Source organism: Giraffa tippelskirchi, chromosome 7, assembly GCF_054371585.1.
Source record: "Giraffa tippelskirchi isolate mGirTip1 chromosome 7, T2T-mGirTip1v1.2.pri, whole genome shotgun sequence".
NCBI classification, from domain to species: domain Eukaryota; kingdom Metazoa; phylum Chordata; class Mammalia; order Artiodactyla; family Giraffidae; genus Giraffa; species Giraffa tippelskirchi.
Window position 1 is genome coordinate 85,409,575 of NC_137281.1, and position 27,925 is coordinate 85,437,499.

The 27,925-nt window shown below is 50.1% G+C and overlaps 1 protein-coding gene across 13 annotated transcripts; it reads right to left on the reverse strand.

Annotated features, from left to right (window-relative positions):
• Positions 1-1,562: 1,562 nt before the first annotated feature.
• On the reverse strand, positions 1,563-27,891 carry PKM (pyruvate kinase M1/2). 13 transcript variants are annotated; one of them, XM_081506245.1, is made up of 15 exons: positions 25,219-25,341; positions 22,065-22,129; positions 19,330-19,443; positions 19,220-19,241; positions 18,792-18,908; positions 16,342-16,523; positions 15,665-15,756; positions 12,765-12,896; positions 12,151-12,337; positions 11,052-11,322; positions 9,088-9,238; positions 8,709-8,861; positions 5,547-5,713; positions 3,005-3,186; positions 1,563-2,299 (listed from the first exon to the last, which is right to left on the reverse strand). In XM_081506245.1, exons 4-15 carry the CDS (start codon positions 19,234-19,236, stop codon positions 2,193-2,195), a joined length of 1,758 nt encoding a protein of 585 aa, XP_081362371.1. In that variant the 5' UTR covers positions 19,237-19,241; positions 19,330-19,443; positions 22,065-22,129; positions 25,219-25,341; the 3' UTR covers positions 1,563-2,192. The 13 variants fall into 13 exon arrangements, 11 of the variants coding, with proteins under 11 accessions (XP_081362371.1, XP_081362373.1, XP_081362372.1 ...); XM_081506247.1 differs by lacking the exon at positions 22,065-22,129; XM_081506246.1 differs by lacking the exon at positions 19,330-19,443.
• Between the last annotated feature and the right edge of the window lie 34 nt (positions 27,892-27,925).

The following is a 27,925-nucleotide window of genomic DNA, read 5'->3' on the forward strand; positions in this document are numbered from 1 at the left end:
GACCAGCGACGGCGGCAGAGGAGGATGGTGGTGAACCACGGGAGGTATCCCGAGGAGGGTGCCCTCCACCTCCCTGGTGCCTCCCGGACGTCCATCATCCCCGATGTTCGAACCCCTCGCAGCGCCGGCACCCTGACATCCCGCCCCCGCGCAACACCTCGCAGCCCGGGAGGCGCCGGGGCCCGCGCGGCGCAGCTCTGGAGCAGAGCCGCATTCCTGCAGGGTGGAAAGTGCCCGCCCCGCGGGCAGAATCCACCGAGGCCCGGCGGGTGCCGGGTCCCGCCGGGCAGCGTCCCTTCGAGGCGGACTCCAGGCTCCAGAGCCCGGTCCGTGGGTCGCACCCCCTTACCTGCTCGCCCCTGCGGCCGCGCCCGGACTCAAAGCTGTCATCCCGGAGCCTCCAGACAGCGCGGGGGACCGAGTGCCCACTCCGGACTGCCTCGGAAGATACGCCCCCGACCGTCCATTGGCTGCTCTCGCGGGACGGACAGAATGGGACCAGCCCATTGGTTGTTCCTCCCTCTCTCCAGATCCAGGTGGGGCCCCACGCTCTGCTTAGATCTTACCGCTCAGTCCACGGGACCGGAAAGTCCCGGAGACCTGGGCCTGGGTCTGCATCCTTTGCCCTTCCCAGCGAGGGCCTTGGGTGCCTGCTTCAGGTTCTTCCTCTTTAGCCATTTTAGTCTCGGAGCCTGAAGCCCTCTGCAGGAGCCCATTCCCACCCTCCTCCAACACCTCCCAATCCCAAGCTCCAGCGCAATTTCAGTTTCTCTCCACACCAGAGAAGTGAGGACATGAGCAGGGAACACCAGAGGGGATTTTGAACAAGAGTCTGCAATGATTTCATTTGTTTTCCCCAGAGCTGGGGATTTCGCAGGGTCTCCCAAAGCAGAAAGCTTCTGGAGGTGTTTGGAAAGGGACTGCAGATGGCCACGATTTTGAGTGGGAAAGCACAGGCATTAGAGCTCAGATTGGGGGTGTGACAATCAACCTGGTATGTGGGCCTCTTCCCTCTTATCCCCACCAGGAAAGGCTTGGTCCTTGGGAGTGGTCAGGAGGCAGGGAAGATGCAAACCGTTCTGTTCCATTCCCAATCCTCTCCTTGCTTTCTGAGCCTGCTTTTCATGGAGGGACGACGTGGGAAAACAGAAGGGGGCACAAATATTCTGGAAACTGGGAACAGAACCTAGCCTCAACCTGGACCTCTACTGTAGGATGACCTAGGGGCAAGGAGCAGGACAAGGGTCACTTCACTCCTGGTTTACCCAGAGCAGGAGGGAGGGGCCCTTGTGGCTGCCTTCTCCAATCTTTGGTCTAAATAAGCTGTTAAAATTTCCCCAGCTGCAGCATCTTTTAAACCCCAGGGCACTGAAAAGGGTAGCCTATATTCAAGGTAGTCAGCGACTGCTCTCCTAGCACTTCTGCACCCTGGGGGACAGGATGGCAGGTGGCTTGAGTTTTAACAGGAGCACTTGCCAGGAGCCATGGGGATCTTGCCATTTCACCCCACTCAGAGGGCAGGGTTCAACCACCCCCCCATCCCCAACAGAAGAGAGGAAACAGGTGCTTCAGCTGTTTATTGACATACAGGTAGGCTCTATAGCAACAAGCCTGGAGGCGGCTGCAGTAGTGGGGGAAATGGACGATGGGGGGTGGAGTGTTTTGTCTGCAGCAACAGCTGGGTGGAGTGAAGGAAGAGAAGTATACGGTGCACAAGGTGAGGGTGAGGGAGGCTGAGGGGGTTGGAGAAGCAAGTAAGGGCCAGGGCCAGAGTCTACTTAAACTGGAACCATTGCCCCATGCCCTAAGGCCCCTACTCTTGATCCTGGGCCAGGGTGGGAATTCTCTGGATATCCATTTTCTACAGGAACTGAATTGGGTACACAAAGCAAAGGAAGCAGGAGCTGTTGCCCTCTGTGTGAAGCTCTGGGGCCTCCAGTCCTGCCTGCAACCCTCCTTCATCCCTTGCTTGGATGCAGCCACACGATGGGTGGCCCAGCTCTGAACTACCTCACCTAAGCAGAGTCTTAAAGCCAGCCAGGTTTCACAGAGGTATTCATCTTCTTCCCTGGCGTCCCAGCCCACCAGTGCCACACTACAGCCCCAAGTGAGCACTACAAGCAATGCTGGCCTAATAGATGGTTTGGGGAAGAGGGGTGGGACAGGGGCTGGAGAAGGGGCTCCAGAGTCCATCATGGCACAGGAACTACACGCATGGTGTTGGTGAAGCCGGAACCAGGGCGCCACCCGGTCAGCACAATGACCACGTCTCCCTTCTTGAAGAAGCCTCGGGCCTTTCCTGGAGGAAGAGAAGAGAGCTGGTAAATGAAAAATCAAGCCAAGAAGGTATACACTTGGGAGAGTGCCCTACAATTGAGGAAGGGCTGACAGGCCTTTACTTCCTTATACCACAAGGTGGCGCCAGGCTCACAGCCCAGGCAAAGGGAACGAGGGAGGCCTTGGTATCATTTCCTTATCACTCGGATGGCGGAGGTAGCAGGGACCTTTGGACATCATTCATTTTCTACTCAAGAAGGTGGAAAGCCTAGCCCAAGGTCACAGCTAGCTGTTTCCTCTCATCCTATGACATCCTACTTTTATATTGTGACAAAGGCCATTTGAGTACATAATCTAAATGTGTACTGGCCCCAAGTGTAGGAAATCTGGTTAATTTTATGGGAAAAAACAAACAAACAAAACCCTCAATAATGAGCAAGTGCCAAAGAACGGACAAAGGTGATTATCCAGGATCCTTTGCTTTGGCTCCCACTCCCAAAGAACATGAGGTGAAAACCTAGGCTGCTCAGCCCCACACCTCAAAGGTCCTCTCCCCTCCCTGAGCTCAGCCCAGGACTCCAGGGACTGGGATGAAGGACCCAGTGAGGTCAACTAGTGTTCTTGCCCCCAAAGGCTGGCATGTTCCTCTCTATAGGGTCTCAGAGAAGCCAGTGCTCAAGCACCTTCCCCAGCCCTCCACCGGGAGCCCTCACTCCCAGACACGCACCAACATTCATGGCCAAGTTCACCCGGAGATCCACATCCTCAGCCCAGGCCTCCTGCACTGGGTCCTTACACACCACAGGGAAGATGCCGCGGTACAGGTGGGCCTGGCGAGCTGTCTGGTGATTCCGGGTCACAGCAATGATGGGGGCCCGAGGGCGGTATCTGGCCACCTGATGTGCAGACCTGAGATAGGGCAGGCAGACAAGATGGTTAAACAGTGTCCCAGGAAGCCCCTCAGGGCCTTCAGCAACAACTCACCCTGGAATCCAACTCTGCCAGCTGGAGGCTATAGCCATTTCAACATCTGCTCCCAAGACTGCGGTGTTCTATCACCCTGTATCTGCCATGGCAGATTCTTCACAGCTATGCTACCCTAAACCCCTCCTACAGGCCAGGGCCGCAGTATCACACTGACCCAGCATGGTCAGTCTCACCCACTTACCTCACATGGCCCATAGTTGGCAGACCCACCCCCCATCCCCTGAACTTTTCCATTCTGGCACAGAGAAGCAGCCCTATCCAACCTCAACACCCTTTTCTCTTGCTGCCAGCAACAGCTACACGCCAAGCAGCATGTAAATAGCACCTGACACTTGACATCTGCAAAAGAAAACAACAACCCAAAACAGGAGCAGAGACCACCAGCCTGCCTGGGAAATCTACAAGACAAGCCTTCCCTACTGCTGTGCCCTCTCCTGACCTCACATGACCCCCAGGCCCCTGAAACAGTCCCAGTGACTGGGCTATAGAGCCCCAGAGTCAAACCTTAGTATCTAAGCGAGGCTGAGGCTTAGAAATAGGCAAGACTAGGGGATGGGAGTGTCAGTGGGGAGTCTCTGCCTATGAAGGATCCCCTGGAGGGGACTGGACCCCTTTAAAGCTCAAAGGCTGGATGCTTCCTTCAACACTGACACTGTACACTTGTAGGGGTTGGTGTCCCAGGAGTTGGAGGGGCCTGCCGGCAGGGGGAACTCGAACTCTGAAGGCAAGCTATGAGGACACGCAACAGCTGTCAGGGAAACTTAAGCCATGTCACAGCAGAGGATGCCCTGCTTAAGTCCTGGCCTCCATACAAGGCTTTCAGAGGGAAGCAAGTGTTGAAGTCAGGACTCGCTGAGAGTGAAACCCCAGAAGACTGGAGCTAAAAATAGCCAAGTAGCAAAGGTTGGACCTTTTCACAAAGGTCAACCCTAACGGCTGGAGCTTTTTATCCTAAGCCCTCTACTGAGGGACTCGGCACACATCCTGTGTCCTGGTCCTAAAGGCAGTCCCACCTGCTGCTCCTTGATGCACGGGGGGTGCTTGTCTGCTCCTCTCCACCCGCCTCCTCCAGGAAACCCTAGCTGCCCCATGGAGAAGCAGCACACCCCCAGACCCAGGGAGCAAGGGATATTAACTTGATGTCCTGGATTTGGAAGGGACTCGAGCCGGAGGCCAAGCAGAGGTCTCAGCCTGGCTGCCTGGCCTGAGCGCCAGCAAGATAGCATAGTGACCTTTCCCGGGCAGCACCCACTTATCTTTGGGACTCAAAGACAGATGGGACAGGCACACCAACCAAACAGCACTGTCAGCAAACGGCACTCATTTTGCAAACTGGACTTTTTAAAGAGCACTTAGCCAGAAGAAGCAAAACTGGTGGTCCTTTACTTTTTAAGCACAGCTTTTCAATATCAAATAATCACTTGTCGTCAGGCTACCTGTGGTTATCTAAGTCAATCTAGCTTGTTGTGAGGGTTTAATAAACTTGCTTTGGATCCAAATGGTTCAAAATGCCCATAAGTGCTGCCTGAGGTCCTGTCCTTCAGGCCCAGGGCCCAGAGCCTGGCTGGGGGGCTGGGTGGGGGCTCCTTCCCTGCAGGGTCCAGGGTGCAGGCAGAGGGGTCTTACCTTGGCTTGACGCCATCTGAGCACCGTGCAGTGCACTGCTCCCAGGACCCCCAAGGAAAGGTGCCACCGAGCAGGGCATTCCCAGGGAGCCGCTGCCACCTCCTACCTGCCAGACTTGGTGAGGACGATTATGGCCCCACTGCAGCACTTGAAGGATGCCTCCACGGCCCCCACGGCGGCGGCTTCGGTGGGGTCGCTGGTAATGGGTGACAGGCGACGGAGCTCCTCGAACAATTGCAAATGGTAGATGGCAGCCTCTGCCTCACGGGCAATCTAGGGGCAACATCCGTCCAGAGGGACGAGGGGGACAGAGCTGTCAGAGCCGTGTCACACGGGACGGGGAGGGGAAGAGTCGCACAGACAGCTGGGGAGGAGCAAGTCCCTGAGTGCAGGGGCCAAGAGCAGCCCGATCCCTGGAGGCTCTGAGCTGAGTGAGATCGAGACTCGCAGGAACCAGCCCCTCACCAGGCGCCTGTGCCGTGGCTGTGCCTTCCGAGCCGGAGGACCCTGTGGCCCTGTCCTGCCCTGACCTCCCTGGCTGGCGTCCTGCAGGTGAGAGGAGTGTTCCAGGCTCGGGGCTGGGCCCTGGCTGTCGTTCAGCATGGCTGGAGCAAGAGCTGTTTATCCTACAGAGTTACCTGCCCTCGGGGCCCTACCTGCCAGATTCCGTCAGAACTATTAAAGCTGCCGCTAAACACTTATATGAAGCCTCCACGCTGCCCATGGCCATGGCTTCCATGAGGTCTGTGGAGTGACTTGAGGCTCGCGCAAGTTCTTCAAACAGCTTGCGGTGGAACATGGCTGCCTCAGCCTCACGAGCTATCTGTAAGGTTTAGGGGAAGGGGAGGCAAGGAAGAGGGAAGAAGGAGGGGGGGGAGAAAACAAACGAGAGACAACAACATGGAAAGACAGAATGGGGAATTAATGAGAGGAAGGTACCTTAGGTTAATTGGCTAAGTCTCTCCTTCAGGCAGATGCAAAGAGGCAGGGTGATGAAAGCCTGTTCAGGGAGGTTCAAGCTTCAATGGCTACTGTTTCTCCTCCAGAGGGGAAACTGGTTCTTCCATTCGGGAAGATCTTTTGATTTTGGTAGGGCTCTATGGCGGTGGGGGTGGAGGGAGACAATATGGCGGCAGGCTCTAAAGCCTCAGCATGGAAACATGTGGAGGCTGGGCCGCTCCCTGGCAGGACTTGACCACGCTGCCTCATGACATAGCTTGCAGGAAGGAACAGGCCCCCCTCCTCACATGGCTGCCTGATTACCACAGGGCTTCGTGCCTGGCCTCCTCCATGCACACATGGAGTGCCTGCTTGCTTAGGTTCAGACACAGAGATGCTACCTGCCTTTCCAGTGGCCTGTGGTAGAAGCACATTGAGCAGCGATAGAAAGCTGAGGAGGTCAAAGCCAAGGACGTGCGGCTTGACCACATTCTAAGCAGGCAGGTGGAAATTGGCAAGCTTGTGACGGGCACCCTGAACAGCCATGTGAAGAGACAGGTGCCTGTGGAAGCATACAGGTAAGCTTAACAAGGCATTTGATTAAAATCGAATGATTAAAACACCCATGAGGAAGTCACTGGGTTATTTACAGACCAGCTGCTCTGATAACACCAAGAATTAGAAAGAAAATTTAAGCTTTAGAGGGTTATAATGCAGTTATGAGCGTCTGAGACAATGATGAGTGAGGGAAGAATCAGTAACGTCATCTCATTAATCTGACAGGATAAGCCAATGAGTGGCTGAATTTGCTAGGTTAAAGGGTTTCTTCCTGCAAGAATGGAATGCATGCAGCCCAAAAGGACAGGGCACATGAACAGGACAGAGAACCATACCTGGTACTGCCTAGCCCATAGTTAAGGAACATCAATTGCATCAGTTAGATACAGGAGAAAGCAGTGGACAGTTAAGAGGGGAAGCTATTGGCCAGTGTTAACTAGTGACATGGCCAGGAGAAGCCTGGGCCATGAGGCCCAAACCCTGTAACTTATCTCCTGAATAGGGCCATGCAATCCCAGTCTTACAGTTCTAAGGTGTTTGTTCAACAACAACAACAAAAAAAGACTGGGTATGGAAAAACAGACATGCTTGCAGATCCCGGAGTCTGGTTCTTAGTCGCTGACCCCAGGACAGGCCCCACAGGAACACCTGTCCTGACCTGCTGGATGTGTTGTAAGAGAGAATGCTGGCTTCAGAGTCAGCTGACCTGGGTCCAAACTCAAGCTCTATTATCATGTGCCCTCATCCATAAAAGTGGGGTGACATCGACCTCACTGAGGTTAAGAACCTGCATAAGGTTCTTAGCAGACATTTTATAATAGCAGTGCAATTTAACACAAAGGCTGTAATTAAACATATCCCATCTAATTCACTTCTTAGATAAGGCCTTGAGAGGTCAAATGATGTGCCCAAAGACACCTACAGTCTATCATGTCAAGGACTCAAGAGGCTGTGGGGCCACATGACTAAGCAAGGCAGTTATCGTTACATATATATATAATTCTATATGGAGACCCATAAACATAACATCAACCACTTTAGAGGGGGCCGGTTCAAGGTCACTATCTCCCAGGAGAAAGTCACTGGGACAGATGAGAAGGACCGTGAGCCTGGAGTGCATGAGCATCAGGACAGCAATCATGTCACACATAGGGTGGCCATCAGCCAGGAAAACACAGCTGTCCCAGGGGCAGGCACTGGTCTCTACTGATTTCATTACGGGCAAATCCACCCAGAACACCAAGGACAGACCAAAAAACATCTGTAGTCAAGATGTCTTGTTCCACCCCTGAAAAAGTATTTACTGTAACTGGCATGTCTTCTTTGGAAGCCACTTGAGCCTAATCACATAGAAAGTGAAGAAGGAAAGGATGGTATCTAGTCCAGAGGTTTTTTTGGGGGGATGCATTGGAGGGATGTGGCACAAAGGGCTTGGGGTCCTTTGCTGGCTGGAAAATGAATAGGAAGGTTAAAGAAACAGTTTGCTGAGCTATACATTATCAACAGCCACCTAGGACCCTTCTGAAAGGTCATCTGTAGCGCTCATTTCCCCAGGCCTGTTGACCTACCCCTGTGTTACTCTTCAGGACGCTTTAGAGCAGAGGCAGCCAGGCTGTGGGACATGGTCCAGCAGAAGACCCTGGAAAAGCTAGCTCCCACAGGAGAATGAGGAGCAGCCACTAGGGCTCCTCCAGACACTCTCACCCCAGGGCCAGCTGGGATCAGCCAGCCTTCCACCTGTTTCTATTTGTAGGCCTGTAACCCCTCCCTTAAACCCCACTTCTAATCTAGGGTGAGTGCAACAGCTCAGCAAAGCAGGCGCTGCTGCAGGTACCATGCAAGGCCAGCTCACAGCCAAGTCAGGGCAGGCCCAGAGGACTCCGTTGGGGAGGCACTGGCTGGGGACAGGTGGGGAATCAAAACAGAAGCCAAACACAGGCCGGCTGGGAGCAGGAGCTCCTGGAATTTTCCACAACAGGACAGAGGTGCCTGGGTCCTCTAGACCGTCCAGGGGGAAGCAGTACATATATCCCAGGACTCAAGCAAGGGAAGGATTCACAACCCCAGAAACAGGAGTGAACTGTGCTATGTGTGATGAAGAAGGCCGCCTCCAGAACAGAAGGGACTGGGAGACCGGTGTGGGCAGGAAGGCAGAAGAGCAGAAAAGAAAAAAAAACCAAGACACCTCCACGACCCCAGCACACACCTCCTCACTCTGCTTGTGACTTGGAGGATAATAAAAGACCGAGGCACAGAAGGTGACACTACAAGGTGCCCCCATATGCCGGAGTTCGCCTCCACCCCCAGCAGGGAGAGCTTACCAGGTGCTGCATGCGGACAGCTTCCAGGGGGTAGTCCCCTTTGGCCGTCTCTCCGGACAGCATGATGCAGTCAGCTCCATCCAAGACTGCATTGGCCACATCACTGCCCTCTGCCCGGGTAGGGCGAGGCTTCTTGATCATGCTCTCCAGCATCTGGGAGGGGACAGAGCATTTGTGAGACATGGCCTGGGAGGTCCTCAGACACAAGGTGAACCCCTGGAGAGCATGTATATACAAGTCTGGCTTCCTGTAGGTGCGTGGGGGCAGGAGGGCAGGGGAATACGTGTGTGTATGATGTGGGGCAGGGTCCAAGGGAAGAGACCAGGTAGCCTCCAGAGCTTCCTTGTACAAGGATGTGAGCTCAGGGAGAGGCACACACCTGTGTGGCACAGATGACGGGCTTCCCAGCTCGGTTGCACCGACCAATCATCATCTTCTGGGCAAGGAAGACCTTCTCTGCGGGGATCTCAATGCCCAGATCACCACGCGCCACCATGATCCCATCACTGGCTTCCAGGATCTCATCAAACCTGACAGGCAAGTTGCAGAGACAGAGGTTATACAGAACAGGGGCCTTTCCCGGGATTCCCTGACTTGGCCATTCTTGCACCAGGACAAGTACCCATGACATCATCACAGGGGTGTTCCAGCTGTCTCAGTGCCCCAAAGGGGGCCAACAGTTCTGCTCGCTGGACTCCTTCAGCACCAGGATGGACACTTCACTGAGGGGAAGGGGAGGGGGCGGGGCCTCCTCCAAAATTCACTTCCAATTCACTTCCTCCAAATGGGTTCACTTCCTCTCCATCTCCTGCTTTTTTCCCTTAACTTTTTATTTTACATTGAGGTCTAGCTGATTAACCGTGTCTTGATAGTTTCAGATGCACTGCAGAGCGACTCAGCCATACACATATGTGTATCCATTCTCCCCTAGACACTCTCCTCCCACCCAGGTTGCCATGTAACACTGAGCAGAGTTCCCTGTGCTATACAGTAGTCCTTGTGGGTCATTTGTTTTAAATATAGAAGTGTGTACAGGTCCATCCCAAACTCCCTGACTATTCCTTCCTCCCATCATTCCCCTCTGGTAACCGTACGTTCATTCTCTGTGTCCACCTGCATCTTATGAGGTCGCTCTTAAGGTGTCTCTCTACCATCTTCATTTCAGTCATCACTGCTGGGGTAGAAATGGAACCCAAGGTGGCTGACTGCTCTTGACACAAAGGTCCACGGCCTCTTCCAGTCAAGGACACTGGAAGGCTGCTCCTTCAGAGGTCCTCCCCAGTGTGTTGAAGGCATGAGAATATGGTCTTGCCTGGCCTGAAGCCAAAGTCAGCAGGTACCCACGGCTTATCAGGATGGCAGAGGGAGGGCCCCGAATTTCCCAGTACCAGTACAAAGGACATTGACACCAAGCTAAGGATGGCAAGGCCACAACAGTGGGCAGCGCTGCTCCTCCCACTCTCCCCATGCACACACCTGACCCACTCAAGTAAGCCTGGGTTGTCGGTAGTGCTGGGTTTGAATAGGGAGCCAAGCAGGAGTAGATGTCACCCAGCTGGCCTTACTTATGTGGCTCTACCTGGTGAGCAGTGGGGAGCCAGTGGAGCAGTGCTGGGACCATGTAGAACCAGAGGAGGACGACGGCATGTTTCCCCCAGAGAGGTGTATACCATGCCGGAGCTAACCCAACCACCAATCCCACTGCTTTCCAAGTGAAGACTAGGAGGACACGTGCTTCAGCCCTGAGTTTCCACACAGCTCCCAGGTGAAGGAGCCTCTTCCTGAGAGCCTGCTGTCTTCCCCCTTGGTGGCCCCCAGTTCCAGCAAACTTTAGCTAGTGTAGGAACACTACACACGGTTCTTGAGCCCGGGAGCGGTGGTGACCCTGTCCTTCTCCAATGCTGTTCCCTGGAACAATGTCAAGATGCTGGCACCCCAATCATCTGCAAAGCTTTCTTTCTCCCCCTTGAAATACCAATACCAATTTCAGGCGTGCGCACTAAGTCACTTCAGTTGTGTCTGATTTTGTGACCCTATGGATGGTAGCCCACCAGGCTCCTCTGTCCATGGGATACTCCAAACAAGAATACTGGAGTGGGTTGCCATTCCCTTCTCCAGGGGATCTTCTCGACCCAAGGATCAAACGCATGACTCCTACATTGGCAGGTGGGTTCTTTACCACTAGCGCCACCTGGCAAGCCCACCAATATCATAGGATATTCTGAGTCAGTGGGTCTGAAATGTTCGAGAGGTTCATTCGAAAGGGCAGGTGGCCAGGTGTTCACAGGCTACATCTTGCTCTGCAGAGAGCTGGGCTGGGGATGAAGGAGGCAAGGGACTTACCTCCGAACTCCCTCATGGTTCTCAATTTTGCTGATTATCTTGATGTTCTTTCCTTTCTCTCCCAGGACCTTCCTGACTTCATGGACATCAGAAGCCTTGCGGATGAAAGACGCAAACACCATATCCACATCCTGCTCCACCCCAAACTTTAGATCCTGGATGTCCTTTTCTGACACAGCAGGCAGGTCCACAGCAGCCCCGGGGAGGTTCACACCCTTCTTGCTGCCCAAGAAGCCACCATTCTCCACCTCTGTCACCAGGAAGTCAGGACCTGTATGGAATGGAATAGGTTGGGGAGGCCGAGCCTTGGGCGCACGTGTCCTTACCAGGAGGCAGGCTCTCCCCCAAAGAGAGAACTGGGAAGGAGCACATGGTGGTTGGTGGAGCCACACTGCCAGGGTTCACACTCCAACTTGACTAACTGTGTGACTGTGGGCAAGTCCATTAACCTGTGTCTCAGCTCCAAGGGGATAATAGTATACTCATTAGGTTGTTTCAAAATTTAAACAAATCTACATGTAAAATACTTAGAACAGTGCGGATCACTTAAAGGTTAGCTATCATTCCCAGGTACACTGGAGCCCTATAGACACCATATTAAGTGGATGAAGGAGAGAAGCAAATCTTCAAATAGTGAGGATGGGTAAAAACACTTCTCATCTGCTCTCCAAGAGTACAACTAAACTGGAGTGAAATCTGTTTTTGAGGATAGAAGTTTATTATAAAAGGAACTCCTGGGACTTCCCTGGTGGTCCAGTGTTTAAGAATTCACTCTGCAATGCAGAGGAAGTGAGTTTGATCCCTGGTGGGGAAACTAAGATTCCACAGGCTGCAGAGCCACTAAGCCCTCAAGCCACAAGAAATGAGCCCATGTGCCACAAATAGAGACTCCAATATTGCAACTAATGATCCCATGTGCTACAACTAAGACCCAACGCAGCCAAAATAAATGAATAGATTATTTGAAAAAAAGAAAAGAAGTCCTGAGGCTATATAGATTCAGTCTCTCTGCAAGCCAAACAACCTTCCTATCTTCTGGCAAAGAAATTTAGAGATAGGAGCTGGTTTTAAACAATCAGACCCTGGCTCCTGTCCCTACCTTTCTGCTTCACCAGCAGAGAAATAAGCCCGTCATCCACGTAGATCTTGCTGCCCACGTCCACCACCTTGCAAATGTTCTTGTAGTCCAGCCACAGGATGTTCTCGTCACACTTTTCCATGTAGGCATTGTCCAGGGTGACCTTCAGTGTAGCTCCTTTCTTCAGCTCCACCTCAGCGGTGCCGCTCTGCAGCAGACAAGAAAGTAAGCCACAAGTCCAAAGAAGCTGGGCCTTCCTGGCAGGAGAAAAGCTTTTTCCTCTAGGGAACCAGGTTTAAATTTCAGTTGGAAGTAACAATAAAGCCTTTTCCTTTGGGAGGAAATAACCATACAGTCTAACTTAGTATATTTCAAGGAAATAACCCAAGAATAACCTACAGTGTTTTAGTTATACTAAAGAGGAAGAGATAAGCTGCTCCCCAAAAGACTTGGAAGTAGATTTTGAGTGTAAAAGAGGTTTCTTTCTGGTATTGTTTCTTAGCAAAGCAGATCAAAGGAACACTTTCCACAGTGATGGATAAAACTCTCATTTATAGACCTAAACTCAGAAATGTCGCTTCTGGGCTCTCTGGGTCCCGCACGCCTTTTCTCCTGCTTCTCCCCAGGATACTCACGCCCTTGATGAGCCCGGTTCGGATCTCAGGTCCTTTGGTGTCCAGGGCCACTGCCACTGGCCGATAGAGAATGGGGTCTGAAGCAAAGCTTTCCGTGGCTTCCCGTACATTCTTTATGGTCTCTGAGTGGTACTGGGGGAACAGAGGGGCAATGATAAGCTGCACACCTGCCATCCCACACAACGGAACTAGGGTTAGCGCCGAAGCTGATCACCACTATTCTAGACCACCGCCTCCATGACTGAGCATCCTCTCCTCACTTCTCGTCATCCCTGAGCACCAAGTTGAGCTCCCTGGGCTATACAGCAGATTCCTGCCAGCTCTCCACCCACTTCTACCACCGCCCTCACCCACTCTAAGGGCAAATCTTAGGAACTTTAGAATATTTACACCCATACCTTTAATGGTTATTGGTGGCAACACATGTCAACATAAAAGAGGCTTGTTTCCTCCCCCTCCACCCCCTAGGATTCAACAAATACCCTCAGCAAATAAAGCACACAACTGGGGTAAAAGACCTTGTATCTGGAAAATACTGCTCTGGCTACCAGAGTTAGACTGATAGATCTGATAATTCTGAGCTCTTCTCTATCGATTACAACTGCAATTCAAACTCTGTTATTTACTTAAGCTGATGCAGCCCAAGTTAAACACGTTGCTCAAGTCACGCAGGCCTGGTTCTGACAGTCACTTCCTCCAGTCTGATTAGAAACGGAAATGGAACATGGAAAGTGGGAATACGCCTTTCTCTGAACTAACTGACCTTTGCTATTTCTCACTTGCAACAAATCGTGGCTTCAGTCTCACCTTGGAAGCCCTTTCTCTTTTCCATTAGCCGTTACTGTTTGACTAAAAAGGGACTCAGAGCCAAGATGGCAAGTTCCTAGTGCTATCAGTGTGACATTGCTGATAACACAGGCTCCCAACTCAACACTCTGTGGGCCTCATCCTTCAACCACCACCATTCTGGCGAGCGGCACCTGAGAATATGACACATCTTGCCCACAAGAGCTGCCAAAAGTGGGGGCTAGAGACACTGTGGCAAAGCTGTTCAAAGACCAGATGCAATAACAATAAAACCAAAAACAAGAGATCAGATGGTAGATGTCCCTCTGTCTGAGTGAAGGACAGAAAGCAAATCCAATGTTCTGCCTAGTAGAATATTAAAAACGGTCAAAAGTTGGAAAAGCATGTCTCAGCAGTTTGTCAAACTATAACTGTTTACATTATATAACTAATATTTCAGATCAGTTTCCAAAACCCTGATTCCAGGGATAACATAATTTCATCCTGGTCAAAAACCTCAAATTAAACCCACAAGGGACTTCCCAGGTGGTCCAGTAGTTAAGACTCTGTGCCTCCAAGGCAGGGGCCCTGGGTTTGTTTGATCCCTGGTTGGGGAACTAAGATCCTGCATGCCACGCAGTGTGGAAAAAGAAAACAAATTCCAACTCTAGGAATAAGAGTTAAAGCACAGATAATCACCAAATGCCTCTTGTAGTTTAAAAAACCAAACCCCCTGAGCCAGCCCCCTCCAACAGGTGCAGATACCACCCTCTCCCCCTGCCATTTCAGAGCCCTGTGGTATTATTTTACTGGATGGAAGAGGCCATAAGGCCTAGTTAAAGGTCAACTTCCTAAAAGCTATTTCTTCTCCTTCCCCTGCACACAGCAGACCCTGGCACAAGTCAGCAGGAGGGATCAATTGTGAATGGACCTTCACTGGTGTCTCTAGCTCTCTCCTTGGGCTAAGTGAAGGCTTGCAGGAATGCCTAGTGACTCCTGTGGAGGACTCTTCACCTTTGGAAAATTAAGAATGCCATCTGTGGGCTTCTTAACCTGCCCCAGGGTGCCTGCTAAGCATAGTTCCTCTGCATTTGGTCAGGTCCCTGTGACATTTGGAGGCTATAGGCTGTTTATGGAACATGTGTTAGGGAACCTACGATGAAGACTCTCATGTTTCCAGAAAGGAGGCATACAGTTCTTGGATTGCATTTCCTGAGGCTTTATTTTTAGTTTCAACTTAACACCAACTTTCAAATGCCAGAGGGCAACCCCTTACTACTTGACCTTACAGGGCAGCATTTTCTTTATTCTGAACAGGAAATAGAGTCCAAGAGGAGCAAGAGTTTGCCTCATCCATTGGTCTTCTATCAATGCCAGTATGAAATCCCATGGTACTGTTCCTCAGGCAGCCCACACACTCCTCAAAATGAGCTTGTTCTGATCTTGGGAATAGAAGCACAATGGAGCACTTCCCAATAGCTGCCACCTGGTCCCAGAGGTCAAGTCAGCTCATAAACAACCCCAGTACTAACATACTCCTACCAGACCACCGGACAAGTGTGCTGACTTTATTTTATTTTAATGTACCAGAACTCCTGCGAAGGGACAGGCTGGGAACATAATGTTGATGAAGCGGGGTACCACAGGCCAGGACCCAGTCCTTCACTTGCAATAGTGGAAACCCTTCTCTAAGACCTGTCCTGTTTAGCATGGGTCTAAAATAGGCCAGAATAACCTGCAGGGTGACCTACTGGTTCATCATTGCAATTATGAGCTGTTACAGAAACCCTGGTGCAGAAGTGTCAAGCCCCATGGCTTAGAGGGGATTCCAGGAAAACCCTTCCATGCTTTCCCTTATCAACAGCTAACGGAGCATAGGTGTTGGGGAGAACCATGGCCAATGACAAAGCAGGTCATCTTTGCTTAAGGAGACTTGGCCACTTGAGATGTCAGGTTGGGGTGGGGGGCCAAAGAACAGTAGGGATGGGCTGGTGAAGACAACCTTCCCATTGATTCTCCACTTTTTCTTGCCTGGTCCACTGTGGCTAAATAAACATGGCATGCCCACCCTGTTTCCTACAAGCTGCCCCAGGGGCCACACCGTCGAGGCTCACCTCGTGAGTTCCATGAGAGAAGTTCAAACGAGCCACGTTCATTCCAGACTTAATCATCTCCTTCAATGTCTCCACTGCTCGTGAAGCTGGGCCTATTTCAGGGGGAAAAAAAAAAAGTTTGAAAGTCATTAAGTGTTCATTATCCAAAAGAGGATTAACACTTCAAGTGTGCTTCAGTTGAAAGAACTCTTAATAACCTAGGTAAAATGTGGCCGGCCCTCTATGTTCTCCTTGAAGCCCAGTCAGATGTCCAGCTACAGCATTTTGGTTGAACAGAGCAAGTCCACAAGATCTTTCCTGGGTCTCTGAGATGCTCAGAACCAGTAAGAACTGCCATGGAAAATACTCTCTAAATTTTACCTTTAGCAGAACACATAAACCATATGAATTCCTTCCTGCAAATTCCTATGAACTCAGTTTGAAGAAGGAAATGGCAACCTACTCCAGTATTCTTATCTGACAAATCCCATGGACAGAGGAGCCTGGTGGGCTACAGTCCATGGGTCACAAAGAGTTGGACATGTCTGAGCGACCAAGTCCATGACTTCATTTTCCCTAAGAATCTCTCTGTAGCATCTTGCTCAGAACCCAGGTTTGCTACATTTAGCCTTTTGGGGGAAAAAAGATCACTGTCTCAGGAAGCCCTTGTTTCACAGGGAGTGGGCACCCACACTCACCAATGGTACAGATGATGCCGGTGTTTCGGGCTGTGATGGGCGGTGAGTCAATGTCCAGGCGGCACATGTGCTCCAGGAATGTGTCGGCCATTGCTGCGTGCAGCTGCTGAGTCTGAATGAAGGCCGTCCCAGCGTCACTGTGGTGCTTCGACATGGCTTCTGATGTCTTGGGTCCAGAGGAACTGGAGAGAGAGAGTGATCTGTCTGAATGGCTAATATATAGCTTGGCACAGAAGCTGCTTCCTGCTTACACATTAACTCAACAAGCATGCTCTGTGCACAAGCCACAGGCAGCCCAGCCACGCTCTGGCTACGTGGGTGCTCAAGTCAGCCCATGGGCTCACATTATCATGAGCAAGTAGGAAAGACCCCAAATAACAAGTCAAAACCACATTCCCAATGAATATATTTCCCAGGCACATGTTAAGCACACATCTCCCTAACACTGGGCTAATGTCTATCTTGACAACGTCCCTACTAATCCTGTAAATGACACCATTTTACATGCACTGCAAGAGTTTCCTCAAAAAGAGCCAATCTTCCAGGGATACAGACAACTCACCCCTAGCTTAGTACAATCTAGCTCTTTGTGTGAAAAGCTGTCTCAAAGCTATAAACATCTGCTATGGGGTGTGGCACCCATACTCTCTCTTAACAATCCCCACCCAAACCCAAAGTGACCTTCCTGGTCGTGGAGACAACCACTATTCAGGTAGCCTCCTAGTCCTGGAGTCCTAGGTTTCACTAACCCACAGGGACACATAAGTCCATTCCTCAATTCACCCTAGGCTGGACTGTATGCCCCAGCCCACTGAGAGGTGAAAAAAACCCCATCCTTGAACAGGTAAGTCCAACCAGAACCAAGAATGCAAAATATTTTTTTCCCCAGGAATCTGTACTTAAAAACTACATCTGGTACTTTCAGTCAGAAGGACTTAAATACATTCAAAGCAATTTGCATCAAACCAAGGATAACCACAATGGTTCTAGCCTGGCTCTAAAATTATTGCACTATGAAGAAATTAACACTGCTTGTCAAATCCTTTCCAGGCTGATCTTCTGACCCGCCACCCATTCCCTTTCTAAGTCTGGAAAGCACACCACTCACAGTAACAAAGACCATCTGTTCCAGGTAATTAATTAGCCCAGGTCACAAGCCTGACCCAGGGCACAACTGCCCAGACCTTTGTTTTTCTTCATTACTGACTTGACAACTAAACTCACTCAGTCAGTTAGCTAGCTGATTACAGACAGAGACTTGAGACGCTTCCAGGCACTGTCTGCAGACTCATCTGGTAAGCACGTGAGCCAGAAGCCTGCAGTCCTCAACAGAATGCCATTCCTTTTTGCAGGTTTTCAGACCAAGGGCTACTCCTCTCCAAATCCTTGTGCCTAAATGCTGCAGCCGAGGCACAAGAACAAGTCTTTCTTTTGTCCTGTCCCACGTCCTCCAAAATCTCAGGGCTCCAAACCAAGGCACCCCATATATGTAACCCTTACTCTTTCTCCTCCTCCATCCTTGACTGTGTGGCCTCTCTGGGTGGCTTGAGCACAGCATGCATCTAAATCCATCTGTCACTTTCAAGAAGTCTGGTAAACTTTAAGAAGCTCTGTGACCAGTTATAAGGGAAGCTCCTATAAGCTGTTGAAAACCAATAGCTATAGATCCCCAACTATACCTTTAAAAACAAGAAAATAAGATACCAGCCAACTATTCCACATGGCATATACACTGTTTCTTTCGATGTGTATCTCCTAACTCCCTACAACATACTAGGTACCGAGATGAAAACATCCTCTCCACCAAAAAACAGCATCCTTTCCTCCATGACCTAGTGGTTTTGTATCTCTTAGCACCATGAACTTGGAGGTAGTCCAGTGTTTGCTGAATGATGTTTCAGAGCACCTATTAATGCCTCTGTGTCAAACAGAAGTTATAGCTATGCCCCCTCCCCCACCAAATCTGAGAACTTCTGAATCACTGACAGGATGGCCTGGGCAGCCAAGGTCCCTTTCCCTGCACTCAGGGTGGAAGCTGGGCTTACACAGTAGCACCCAGACTACTGTGGTGCGTAGGTGCGTCTGGCTATAAAGGGAACACCGCTGAAGAGATGGTTCCCTTGGTGGCACACCAAGGCCACTGGAACACACAGGTCTCACTGTGGCCTCCAGGCAAATGGAGTCGGAGTCATCCAGTGTGACCTCAATGAGTGGGTTAAAGTAACTCTTCTTAAAAATCATCAGTTGGGGACCTCATTGGCAGTCCAGTGGTTAAGACTGGGCACTTCCATTGCAAGGACCATGAGTCTGATCCTCAGCTGGGAAAGTAAGATCCCACTGCTACATAGCGTGGCCCCTAAAAAAGGCATTAGTTGGATCGGCTCTAGTCCTGAGACATTAGGGTCTCCTTGCAAAGACCCGACTGGGGGCCACTGATTATTGTGTCATACCTTGTGTTCTCTGGGCTTGGGCTTCCGGTGACATAATGCTCTTTTTTTGACTCAGGGTGGCTCCTTGGCCCCACTTGCAAAGACTGCTCGGAGCTGAGAAAGGTTTGCCCTGCAGAGCTGTACAAGGATTAAGGTAAAAGCTGAGTGCAACTAAAGCTCTTTGGGGTAATGGAGAAATCACCTTAATAACCAGGTATCCAGGCAGCGGTAGTTCTGGAAATTCTACGTTATAAATTAATACACAGAAGTCACCCAAGAAAATTCTCAGGTAAAACAGTTGTCAGTGGCTCCTTTGCAATGCTTTATCCCCTCCCCTATAAAGTCTCTTTAAACCTTGGTTTACTAACATTTCACTATTGCCTCCCCCTTTTCTTTGGGAGGGGAGGCACTAAATTAAACATACATAACTGGACTGGAAGGATACCTACCAAAATATTATCAGCATATTGTCTGGGTGGTAGGATTACAGCAAATTTCTTTCTTCTCTTTACTAAAAAGTTTACTGATACTACTTTCATAAGAAAAACTATAAATGTACCTCTTTCAAAAATGACACATTCACAAGCATCCTTGTAAAAATGTTGGAATTAAAACAAAAGTGAAGATCCTCGTGCCATTCTTCAACTGCCACTCTATGTACTTCAGGAATATTCTAAACATGGTAGAGGTGGAATAATGCATCTTAGGCCCTAGATCACAATCGCACAGCAGGATAGTTTCACTGACTTAAGAAGATCAACCTTAGGAATTCTCTGGTGGTTCAGCAGTTAGGACTCAGCGCTTTCACTCCCTGGGCCCAGGTTCAGTCCCTGGTCAGCGAACTAAGATCCCGCAAGCCACATGGCACAGTGAGAAATAAAAGAAACCCGAGTCACTCTAATACAGTAGTTACCAAAGGATGGCCCATGAGAGCATAAATTTCAAAGACATTATTTGCCTTCTTTAATGTGCTGGTATTTGTACTGATGGTGCAGAAGCAATGGGCAGGTAAAACCTTGATTCATCCAGAACCTCCAAATGGGGAGAGGAAAGCTAATATGGTCCATAGACCAACTCTGTGCCCTAAATCTGTGAGTTACATGCCCAAATCCAACAAACTTCTCTTCCTGTTTAGTCTGCCTTCAACCATCAGAGCAAAATCTTTGTGACAAGGATATTATAGTACAGAAGGGCAGGCTCAAGAACAGGAGATGCTATCAGCAGATACAATTAATATACTGGGCTCAACCACTAACCCTATTTTATCATCTCAGATTAACCCTGAGGTCTACAAGCTCTGTCTGATCTTTTGCTCACCTAGGCTACTAAGTACAAAAAAAAAAAAAAAAACAAGTGAAATGTTACCTGCCATTTGAGTGTGCTCACCGACCAGCAGCAATCTAAAAAAGCTAGCTTGTCAGCAAGTCTGTCCAGATTCCTATGAGATCTGACCATGTCCTTCAAGTCCAATACCAAACCAGAGACCGTGTCTCCTGCCCAGGTCCCCAGCTGTGTTTCCATTCCCTTAGGCTCTGTCCCGAAGCCTCCCATGAGCCTCTTCTCCGGAGCACAAGCTGTCCACCCCACCTAAAACGCCCCCTGGACTTCCCCCCAGCCCTGGTTCCTCAGGGCCAGCCTCTGGGAAGAGCTCCCTGTCCTCAGGCTGGTCGTCTGGACAGTGCCTGCCAGCACACGTCGCCCAGCTCGTGCCAGTCTGACTCATTTGTACATCCTCCTCCTCAGGAGGCACAGACATGCAGAGCCAACCTCCAGCCAGCAGTGGAAGCCGGGCATCTCCACTGATGGCAGCAAATGCCGTGCCCGGGTACAGGAACCTGAATCTTGAGCCCGAGCCCCTGCTGTAGCATCCTCCTCAGAGACATTTCTCCTCTGTGAGAAACAAGACACCATCAGAGGCCTGAGAGCAGTTGAAAGAACGGAGCGGGCCCAAGGGACAGCTCAGCTCCACGGGCCCCGACTCCTACCTTTCCTTTCTCAAGTGGCTCCTGGTCTTCTGAAGCCACAATTCTGTTCATGCCAGACACAAGTCTTGGATCACTCTTTAGAAACCAGGGGGTAGAAACCGTGAAAGAAAAAATACCCAACACATCACTGAGAGCCAGTACTGCTGGCATGGTGTGCTGGAAGGATTCACGCTTCACTCTACCAATTCGAGCTTTCACAAAAGCCCACATCATTCTGCCCTAGTAAGCCAGCTTGGCCTATGAGCCCATATCTGCATAAGCCAACCTTTAACCAATTTGTGCTCTGATGCCAATCTCACCACACAGACTAACTCAATGCATTATCAATGATTGTGTTTCTCACTGTGACATCAATTTGCTATCTACATCTCCAAGTCTCCAAGCTAGCATGGAGGTCTGCTTCCCAAATCTTTGGCACACTAATCACCATCAGAAAGTTTTCATCATAGTATGTAGGACAGGGACTCTCCTGCTGGCCCAGTGGCTAAGACTCGGAGCTCCCAATGCAGAGGGCCCAGGTTTGATCCTTGGTCAGGGTACTAGATCCCACGTGTTGCAACCAAGACCCGACCCAGTGAAATAAATAAATATTAAAAAATGCTAGACAAGGCATTCAGGTCAGTCTGCTCTCTATGAGCTCTGTTAGTAGATGACGGAGCAGAAAAATGTAATTTCCAAGACTGGCCCTTATCTGACAAAGGCAGCGACAAGATCAAAATGGGTGCCAGGCCAGCCACAAAACCTATTTGTTGTTGTCGCTCAGTCGCATCTGACTCTCTTGCAACCCCATGGACTGTAGCCCAACAGGCTCCTCTGTCTTCAGGCAAGAATACTAGAGTTGATTGCAATTTCCTACTCCAGGGAGTCGGGATTGAAACCGTGTCTCCTGCACTGGCAGATGGGTCCTTTACACTGAGCTACCTGAGAAGCCCTTCATCCTCCTACACAGTTAGAGTAATGATAACAGTATATTTGCATATGGAGTGGGGCCAGGACAAGCAGTTCTTAGCTAAGAGATGGGAATATTAAGTCCATTCTCTCCTCAACAGGTCCCATATAACAGAAAGCAAAGTCTGGTGTTACCAGGTTACACAAAACAAAATGAGCCCACCTGTAGGTTTAAGTAAAATTCCCTTGTTCTTTTATTCAGGGTTAGAACTAAGTGACTTAAATATTATACACAGGAGCCCAAGGTCCTATTTCAAATCTGAGTGTGTAATAGGGCACAAAAGCTGATGCTAAATGAGCCCACACCTATAAGGACCACTCTACTCCAGGGCAGTAAGTCCTGAGTCAGAGAAACCGTTACCATTTCAAATGCTGAGGATTTCCTGGTTCGATCACAGATGCCCAGAGAAGAGACCTGGTTTCAGTCTGGAGGAGGAAGTGGAGACAAAGCTTTTGCTGAGTTGTGCTCCTTACTAGACTTAAAATTATGAGGCAGTGCTTCAGGGTGTGAGACTGACACTCTGGAAGCATCAAGATCCCACCAAGCATCTGGGATCCTGATTTAGGGTCCTTCCAAGTCAGGTACAACACCGGGGGGAGGGATAGTCTCAGCAAAGGGAGGCCTTGGCTCAGCACTTAAAGGAGGAGCTGCCCTGCATCAATCATAGCTGCAGGGAGAAGAGGAGGGGATGAGAGGAGGAAGGGCACGCCAGATCTCTCAGAGCACTGACCTACTTAGTATGCCTGGTCTCCCTACAGTGACCACCATAGGTTTGCTTCTGTTTTGAACTGAAGAAACATTAACATCTACATTTCTGCCACCCAGAACTGATCATTAATATTATCCAAGGAATTCCCTGGCAGTCCAACAGTTAGGACTTCACACTTTCACTGCTAAGGGCTAGGTTCAGACCTGGTTGGGGAACTAAGATGCTGTGAGATATGGCCAAAAAAATTTTTTTAATTGTTTTTAATCCAGATTTTTAGACTTAAAAAAAAAAAATTACCATTATATCCAATTAATTTGTCCTCCAACCCTTTCACATCGCATCATAATACCCAACCAAGGAAGGTCATGAATTTTCTATCCTTATAGTTCATCTAAGGGTGTCTGTATCTCTACTAAACACTATGATACTGCTGCTCCTATTAATACGCTAAGTAATATACTGTAAGGCTTTCACAGCACATTTAAGATCTATCCAGTTGGCACACAGCTCTAGTTAATTCATATGAACTGCTATACAAGCCCAGCGTGTGACTAGACCATTTATTTATGTATTCCCTTACTGGTTGATCATTTTCCCATTAAACCCAATTTGTCCTCATTAATCAATACTATAGTATTTCTCCTAGAAAATGTCTCTTTGTGCAGGTGTGGCTTCTATATCCAGAGGTGAATTCCTGGGCCACAGGGTATGCCTGCTTTCTGTTTTATGCAGTAGTGCTGAATTGCTCTCTATAGTGGTTATATTCATTTACAACCAACCAGTCAAGTGAGTTCTTGCCTTCCCACACCTTTGCCAACACTTGACACTGTCAGACTCTTAACAACATTTGCCCATCTGATGGGTGACGTGTTAATCTGCTCTCTAACGAAATAACAAGAGAGATATCCGATATCAGGATAGTTTTCTTTTGAGTCTTTACTCTCCTGCCTCTTAACTAGACTAGAACTCCAAAACATCGTATGGCTTGGTCTCATATGCCATGACTGCACTCATCACCTGAGAAAGGGGTGATGTGATACCAGTCATCTAAAGTTAAATATTATCTGTTGGCTGATTAAATGTTTGGAAGGGCTGGGGCTCCTTTCAGAGAATTTTCATAAGAAAAAAAAAATTTTTTTTTAAACTGCCATCAGCCGAGCTGGTCCATACTCTGAAATGCCATGAGCAGCAACCCTGTCATAGCTAGTCTTGGCATCTCCCCGACTAAAGCCCTTGTCTGACTTCCAAACACAGCTTGCTGGCGTCAGGAAAGAGCGGCTTACTGGTCTCCAGGAGTTCTGCCTATAGGGAGAAGTGGGGGAGGGGCGTCACAGAGGCCACCAGAAGTCCGGCAGCCTGGCTCTCCCTCCTACGTGCGGACTGGCACAAACCAATATAGGAAAAACGGCTGCAGGGGGGGGGTTGCACCACTTGGTGGCCCTGCCCACCTCCCCTCCTAAGCGGAGCAGTCATAGGAGGAGGCCCAAAGGTTCAGCGGGAGTCTGCACATGCTGTCACTCACCACCCATCTTGGCTCACCTCCCCCAAAACAGCTTCTTTAACAAAGCCCCAAATAATCAGCCTATTCATTTATCTAGTCCTTGGCTAGTTTGTGGTTAAAGAGAGAAAGAGAAAAAAAGCAAGTTTTCAGAAAGTATGGTAGAATTAAGAATGGTCTTCATTGGGAATTCCCTGGCGGTCCAATGGTTAAGACACTGCACTTTCAATGCCGAGGGCCAAGGTTCGACCCCTGGTGGGGAAACTAAAGTCCCACAAGCCGTGCCACAAAACAACGCCCCTCCCCCCCAAAGAGTGGTCTTCATTTAGTTCTATTTCTATCTGTACCAGAACTGAAGCTTAAAGTGATGATTCAAGGTCCTATAGGACCAGTCACGAAATAAATCACTTACATATCTCACAAGATCCTCACTCAACAGTGTTGCAAGACAACTCTGCTCCCATGGATGCCTCATTCCTGTGGTGCACCAGTTAACTAGGATTTGACTGTGGATATTCCGAATGATTCAGAAATAAAGTTAATGTCAAATGAGTCACTTCCCCCTACCTTCACCTCAGTCTTAGCTCTTAGCCAAAATAACACACTCTTGACTTGTCTTCATAAAACCTGAAGACAAATAATTAAAAACTCCTGTAGACTTGCATTACAAGTGTGTAATGCAAGAGTTGCATGTTTTTCTACCTTCCTGCTCTCAACCATTTCCCCATTTCTTTCACTGCCTCAACATTAAGAAATAAGCAGTTTTAAGAAATAAAATGGCATTTCCTGTGACCCCACATTAATGTCACAACACTCGGCACACAAGCACCTCCCCTAAGGTGTTAGCTCTGTTTGGAGTAACAGCTACCAAACTTGCCAAGTCACTGGGGCTGCAATTCCTAAAGACCCAATAATGCTTTTGGTTAAACTGTGAATTCAACACTTAAATTATTTATTTCTAATGCAGTGCTTAAAATGAGAGCAGCTGTCCTATACAGAAGACTAATGTCCCTACATTTTGGCTCAAGTCTAGTAATTAAAAAATGAGTTCAAGGACATAAGCTTTAAGTCATCGTTATTCATCTTCCCTACAATGCTTATTCCCAAAAGGGCTGCACAAGGCTCAGGGCAGCCTGAGGCTCAGCCACGTGGTGTTTAAGCACTGTCCAGAGAGTCTGGGGACCTTCACCATCCATTTGTCACCTAGCTGAGACACTTTTAATCGGGATGCTTCATTATGTGACTCACTTAAAGGGGAGAGGGGATTTTTAAGTCTGCAAAGAACACAGTGCAGTTTCCCCACTCACCCAACGAAGACAGTTCTCTTAAAAGCGGAAAAATTCAAAGGTTGAGTCATCTTCCCTACAGCCTCCCCCACCACCCACACACAGATCTGGTGATGTGTTACATACTCTTCCCCCAAGAACAGCACCCCCTGCATTCCCAACAGCGGCCTCAGGCAACCTGAGGGCGAATTATTTGCTAACAATGCTGTAGAGTCCTCCGGACCTAGGCCCTCCTCTGTATCCCAGGGAGTGGCCACACCCTGCATACAGCCAACAAGGAGCTACCGTCCTTTGCCTCTTATCTTAATCTCACACCAGCTGGCTGAGCAAATCCCAGAACGCTACCTCCAGTAGGTCCCAATAGAACCTGAAGATTTTAGTCTTAGGGTTGCATGTCTGTTTCTAATCTTACAGCCAAAAGCTATAATACCAAAGGCTGAAAGCCATCTCCCTTCCTGCCTTCCTTTGGCTAGAGGACCAAAGAGCCCCTGTTGCAAGTGGAGAGTAGCAAAGTAACACTGTTAGTTACTTTGCCAACACTGCAGCAGGATCCCTGAGCGGACTGGTTTCTAGGTCTCTGGTATTTACGTAGAGCCTGACTCCCAAAGATGAACTATGGGTCTGTGTTCCGGGATGGCAGCGAGAAGAGGAGCGCGCTCGAGTTCAACTATGGATTAAGTCATTGGGCTCAGAAACCAAAAGAATACATCTGGAGGCATCTCACCAGAGATTAGACACTGCACCCAGTACTCAATATATTATCCATGTAGGTGTGTATATAGCGACCCACCCTTTCAACAACCAAGATGAAAAAAGTTACAATTTGCACATGGGAAACTGAGGTCCCGAGGCTGAATTCCTTCTATTATTCATATCAGTATGTAATGAGTTAAACCTGATTCTGAAAGCCTGTTTTCAACTTCCCACTGTTTCTGTCCGTCATGTCTGGACCTCAATTATCAGGCTCATTTGTACGGGGGAGGATCAGTGCCCTGGATTTGAAGAACAAAGATAAGAAGCCAAGGGATGCCAACCCATTACTGGGTCTTCAAATAATCTTCAGACTGGAAGGTGCTTTTCCGCTTCATCAAACCCCGTGTGATGCCACCTGGTGAGACCTCCTAAACCCCGACAGGAAGTGCGTACCTTCCACGTGTGGAAGCACGTGTGTACCTTCTTCACGGCACTTATCAGTGGTAACTTTTACATTCGTTTCCTAATCAGACTAGGTTCCGTGGGCTAGGACGATTTCAGTCATCCTGGTCTGGTCTCCACAGCCCTCCCCCTAACAACTCTTGACACGAGTTTTTATTGAGTGAGTTCATGTACGTGGCACCAAGCTCTTGATATATTTCCACTCTCCTCAACCCGCGGCCTCCGCGCTCTACAATTGGGCGCATCTGTTAAGCAACGCTGTTAAGTTACGTGAAGCAGAGGCAGGGAGCCAGGTGAGTGTCTCGAACTCGAGGAGGCCTCTGAGCAGCACACAGAGGCTTGTCGGGCCGGAGATGATGCTTGGTCGGTAACGGGCCCGAAGGTCAGCGGTTCATGATGCCGAGGAGCGGGCGCGGCAGGGCGGGTCCGGCGCCGCTACGTGCAGCCCCGTCTCGGCGGGATGGAGCCCGGGACACCACCGCCCCCCACCCCCCCCGGAGCAAACGCAGCGCTGCGGCCGCCCTATCGTATTCTGGGCGGCACAAAACAGGAACGCGCCACTGGGCAGCCACCCTTTCTTCCTCTGCAGCGGGTTAGACCAAGGGTTATGTAACCCTCTAGCTGCGCCTCCGGCCGCCCCCGCATCCATCTCCGGGCCGCCTGGGAGCCAGCTTGCCCATCCGCAGACCACTGCACTTTGGGCGCTGACCCCGGAACTCGAGCCCGGGGCTAGGGAACTATGATGGAAAAGGGGGGCAGGAGATGGGAGGCCGAGGGGCGGGGACGGGAGAGCAGGCGGACGTGACCAGAACAGAAGGGGAGGGGCGAGGAGGCTGGTGGCGCGAAGGAAGGTGCGCAGGAGAGGGATGCGCTGGAGCGGACGTGACCAGAGTGGGGGGGAGGGGCGGGAGCCAGGGCGTGAATGAGGGTAGGTACAAGAAGGGGACAGCATCTGAATGGAGGAGGAACAGGAGAGCGGAGTTAGAGGAGTTTCAAGGAGAAGTTACAAAGAAAGCATCAGAATGAGAGGGACACGGACAGGCTGAAAACAAGAAGCGAGTATTAAGGATGAAGGGAAAGAGACGGGCAAAGGAGTAGAGTGGAAACGGGGGAGACTGACGCATGAAAGGAAACTATCAAATTAGGAGAATAAAGGGAGGAAAACGAGAGGGAGACCAGATAGAGGAGGGAGGAATAGGGAGGTGAGAATGGGACCAGAATGGGGATGGGAGAAGCTCAGGGACTGGGGCAGGAAAGGGGCTGGCTGACCCATCTGCCTTCGGAAGAAGCGAGAGCTGGGGGCTTTGAAGGAGACCCTAGGCACAAGCAGCCTTTCTTCTCTTTTCTGATCCCAACCGGGTGAGCCCAAGATGCCCCGGATCCTGCGCCATCCTGAGTGCGCAGGCGGGCCAGCATTCCGCACTGCCCCGGGAGACGGATGGCCCAGTCTCTCCCCACGCTCACCTCCGACGTGGTCCGGCTCGGGATGCGCTGCCACCGCAAACAGGTCCGCAGACTCGCGACGCTTCGCTCCAATGCGGAGATTCGCTGCCTTAGCCTCAAGGTTATCCCG

Excerpts from the sequence above, each read along its gene's own strand:
- PKM (XM_081506244.1), bottom strand. The coding sequence starts at position 25,268 with ATGACTCAACCTTTGAATTTTTCCGCTTTTAAGAGAACTGTCTTCGTT. Across the intron at positions 12,338-12,764 it reads GAACCGGGCTCATCAAGGGC|AGCGGCACCGCTGAGGTGGA; the intron begins GTGAGTATCCTG and ends TGTCTGCTGCAG. Across the intron at positions 3,187-4,996 it reads GTCCTCACCAAGTCTGGCAG|GTCTGCACATCAGGTGGCCA; the intron begins GTAGGAGGTGGC and ends GCCCTATCTCAG.